The following is a 3,179-nucleotide window of genomic DNA, read 5'->3' on the forward strand; positions in this document are numbered from 1 at the left end:
CCCACATGGACCACAGCCAGAACAAAGCCCCAGGGAATCCCCTAACCTCCTCAACAGCCCCCACATCTCATGGGCACCCCAAGCCATTGCGGAACCCCCAAATGCCACGCATTCTTACCCCGAGTATCTCACCAATGGAGACCCCTGATATAAGTCTTTTCAGATCCCATAGGACTAAACACTCCTCAGATCACATGGGCACACTCCAACCATAAGGAAACACCCCAAAAACATGCTCGGATCCCCAAAACTATGCCACACTTCACTCCTGAGCCCACCCACCCTGTTACCCTGTCTTAGACCCCAGAATCCCCAATGCCCCAAATTCTCACCAGTGTACCCCATAACCTTCACAATAACACCAAATCCTCAAATACTCAACTGTATCCCTGAAATCCTTCTTTATCCTCCTCAAATCCCTTAACAACCACTGAGGCTCCAAGCCCTTCCCAAGTTTTACCATAGTTCGGAAGGTAGTGAGCAGTCTTACTGAGCACCAGTTGTTTTGTAAATATATCAGTGTTATTACCATTACTGGTATTTCTCCCTTCCTTTTCTGTCTCAGTAAACAGTTCTTGTCTCAGCCTATGAATTCCACATTTTTTTTTTCTCATTCTCTCCCTAAACCCACGGGGAGGGGTCAGTGTCTGAAGGGCTGTGTGGTGCTGAGCTGCTGCCGGCTGCCAGCACCGCAGTCCTTGTGGTGGGGGCCCAACGTGGGGCGCAAAGGGTGGAGATCCCAACAGATGTGAGCAGAGCGTGTTCCAACACAACTGCTCTCAGTGGGACAGCAGCCTCAGAGCTGCTGCTCACAGCGCTCAGCTCTTCCTTCACTCGCTGCCATCCCTTGCTCTCAGGGCTGCTTCCTTCCCTGCGCTGGCGCTGGTTCTCATCTCAGAGCATTGCTCTGGGCTTCTGGATGCTTCTGCCCATACCCAACAGAGCACCTTTCGATCCCCCCAAGTGTGTTCTGCTTCCTCTTTGATGGAACCAGGACCATGTCCCTTGCAGGTTGGTGGCTGATGGCAGCAAGCAGGGCACGGCACCGTGAGTATAGGGAGAGGGGGAGAATGAGGACAGAGGGAGGGGAGCGTGGGGAGGAGGCCATCAGAGGGGTCCATGAGGGTGTGAAGGGAGAAGGCTGACTGGTGTCCCCTATCCTAGTGCCCCGACCCTCCCTGTCACTGCACCCCAGCCAGGGGGTGTCCATGGGGGACAATGTCACCCTGCGGTGCCACCTGCCCCAGCCGGCTGCCTGGGTCTGGCTGTACCAGGAAGGAGGTTGGACATACAGCAAGAGCAAGAACAAGAAGCAGGACACAGCTGAGTTCTCCTTCGTCAGCACAAGTCAGGAACACGCAGGTACATATCGGTGCCAGTACCGGGTGCCTGAGTCAGAGGAGATATCAGAGCAGAGTGACCCCGTGCAGCTGGTGGTGACAGGTGAGGGCACTGGGGACAGCAAATGGCTCTGGGTGCTCCCAACAGGACCATGTCCCAGTGCTGTCCCCTCTCCTCATGCAGATCGCAGGTATTCCCTGCCCGGCATTTCCCTTCGCCCTGAGGAACATGTGGGGACAGGGACCAATGTCACCATCCGCTGCTGGAACAGGGACTATGGGGCCACATTCCTCCTGCACAAGGATGGGTGTTCAGCTCCTATCCAGCACCAGGACCCTGATGGGGGGGGCACAGCCACCTTCACCCTCTTTGGGGTGACCCCATCTGACACTGGCACCTATAGGTGCTCCTACCACCCCTGGGGATATCCCTTTCTGTCCTCACCCCTTGGGGACAGTGTGACACTGGAGGAGGCACCCACACCTGCACCCCCAGGTGGGTCTCAACCCCTTTTGGGTACCCCTCGGCATCACCCATGGGTGGCCATGTCACCTCCTGTCCCCACCGAGATACTGGCCAGGGATGTGATAACCTGATCACTCAGACCCCACAGGTTCTGCATTTACTTCTCATGGGAACTTGGTGGTGGTGGTGGCTGGGGGCTGCGCTGCTGCCTTTGTCTTCATCCTCATCCTTGTCATCTTCTTCCTCACCGCCCTCAGATGTCAGATACGGAGAGATGAGAGCCCTGGTGGGGAAGGGGTTAAATGTCCTTTTTTCCCTGTAGATCCCTTCCAAGGCTGCTCAGTCCTCTCCATAACACCCACTCCGTTCCCCTCCTTGTTTTAATGCAGGTTCCCCCACAAAAAATCCTGAGGCCATGGAGTTCCAGGTAAATCTCTGGGTCAGGGGACCCCAAATCCCAACCTGACCCTTGGAACCCCCCGAGTCCCACGGAGAGCCTCAAACCCTGCCCATGGGGACCCAGGGGACTCCCAGGCTCATGTGGTTTGCCCTCATGTTAAGCGCACCACACACTCCCAGCCCATGAAGAACTGCAAATCCGCATCACCACATCAGGAACCCCAAGCATCACTTATGGGGTGTCTCCCAGAGCACACTGGGGACGCACATGGTGACACTCTTCTGTCGCCCTGTGTCCCCAGGTGCCACCCGGTGACAGCGAGGGTCTGACCTACATCGAGCTGCAAGCTGTGACCCCCAGCACACAGCACCCAACCCTCCCTGCTGCCCCCCAGCCCTCTGTTATCTACGCCGAGGTGGCCACTGGGGGGCACCACTGATGCCTCCGATCTGTATGCACAAACACGTGTGTGTTGGGTGTACACATGTACTTCAAGTGTGCACAGTCCAGGTGAGTTAGGTGTGCTCACCATCACATGTGCACTACATGCATGTATCTCTGCATGTGTTCCTGTGCATTACATCTGTGTACAGTGTCGCATATGCTCAGTAGATGTACACATCTGTACTATGTGCTTAACTCTGTGCCTCCATATTTGTATGTGTGACGTCATACATGTACACTGAAATGTATACACAATAATACACGTGTGTCCTTACCGTGTGCCCTGTGTCTGCACCACATCCATCCCCACAGCAAACACTAAGGACACATGTGTGCTCCCCATGGCACATCTGCATCGCTCCAACCCAAACCAGCACCCATCCCACAATGCTTTTGGGACAGGATTCTCATTTCTGGAGGGTTTTCCTCCCACACATCTGGAGGAGAATTCCCTTTCTGAAGGGCTTTTTGGGGGAGGATTCCTCTTCCTGCAAGGCTTCACCCTTCCTGTACTTCTGGAGAGTTTGAT

The 3,179-nt window shown here is 55.1% G+C and overlaps 1 protein-coding gene across 1 annotated transcript in view; it reads left to right on the forward strand.

The window, feature by feature from the left end:
- The window catches only part of LOC110391619 (leukocyte immunoglobulin-like receptor subfamily A member 2), a 5,117-nt gene extending 1,963 nt beyond the window's left edge, over nucleotides 1–3,154 (forward strand). The window contains 4 exon segments of the mRNA XM_021383573.1: nucleotides 1,525–1,836; nucleotides 1,955–2,092; nucleotides 2,196–2,233; nucleotides 2,508–3,154. Of these exon segments, the coding sequence (XP_021239248.1) occupies nucleotides 1,525–1,836; nucleotides 1,955–2,092; nucleotides 2,196–2,233; nucleotides 2,508–2,645 (626 nt within the window). The 3' untranslated portion in view covers nucleotides 2,646–3,154.
- The last annotated feature ends 25 nt before the right edge of the window (nucleotides 3,155–3,179 follow it).

Source organism: Numida meleagris, unplaced genomic scaffold (genome assembly GCF_002078875.1).
Source record: "Numida meleagris isolate 19003 breed g44 Domestic line unplaced genomic scaffold, NumMel1.0 unplaced_Scaffold421, whole genome shotgun sequence".
NCBI lineage: Eukaryota > Metazoa > Chordata > Aves > Galliformes > Numididae > Numida > Numida meleagris.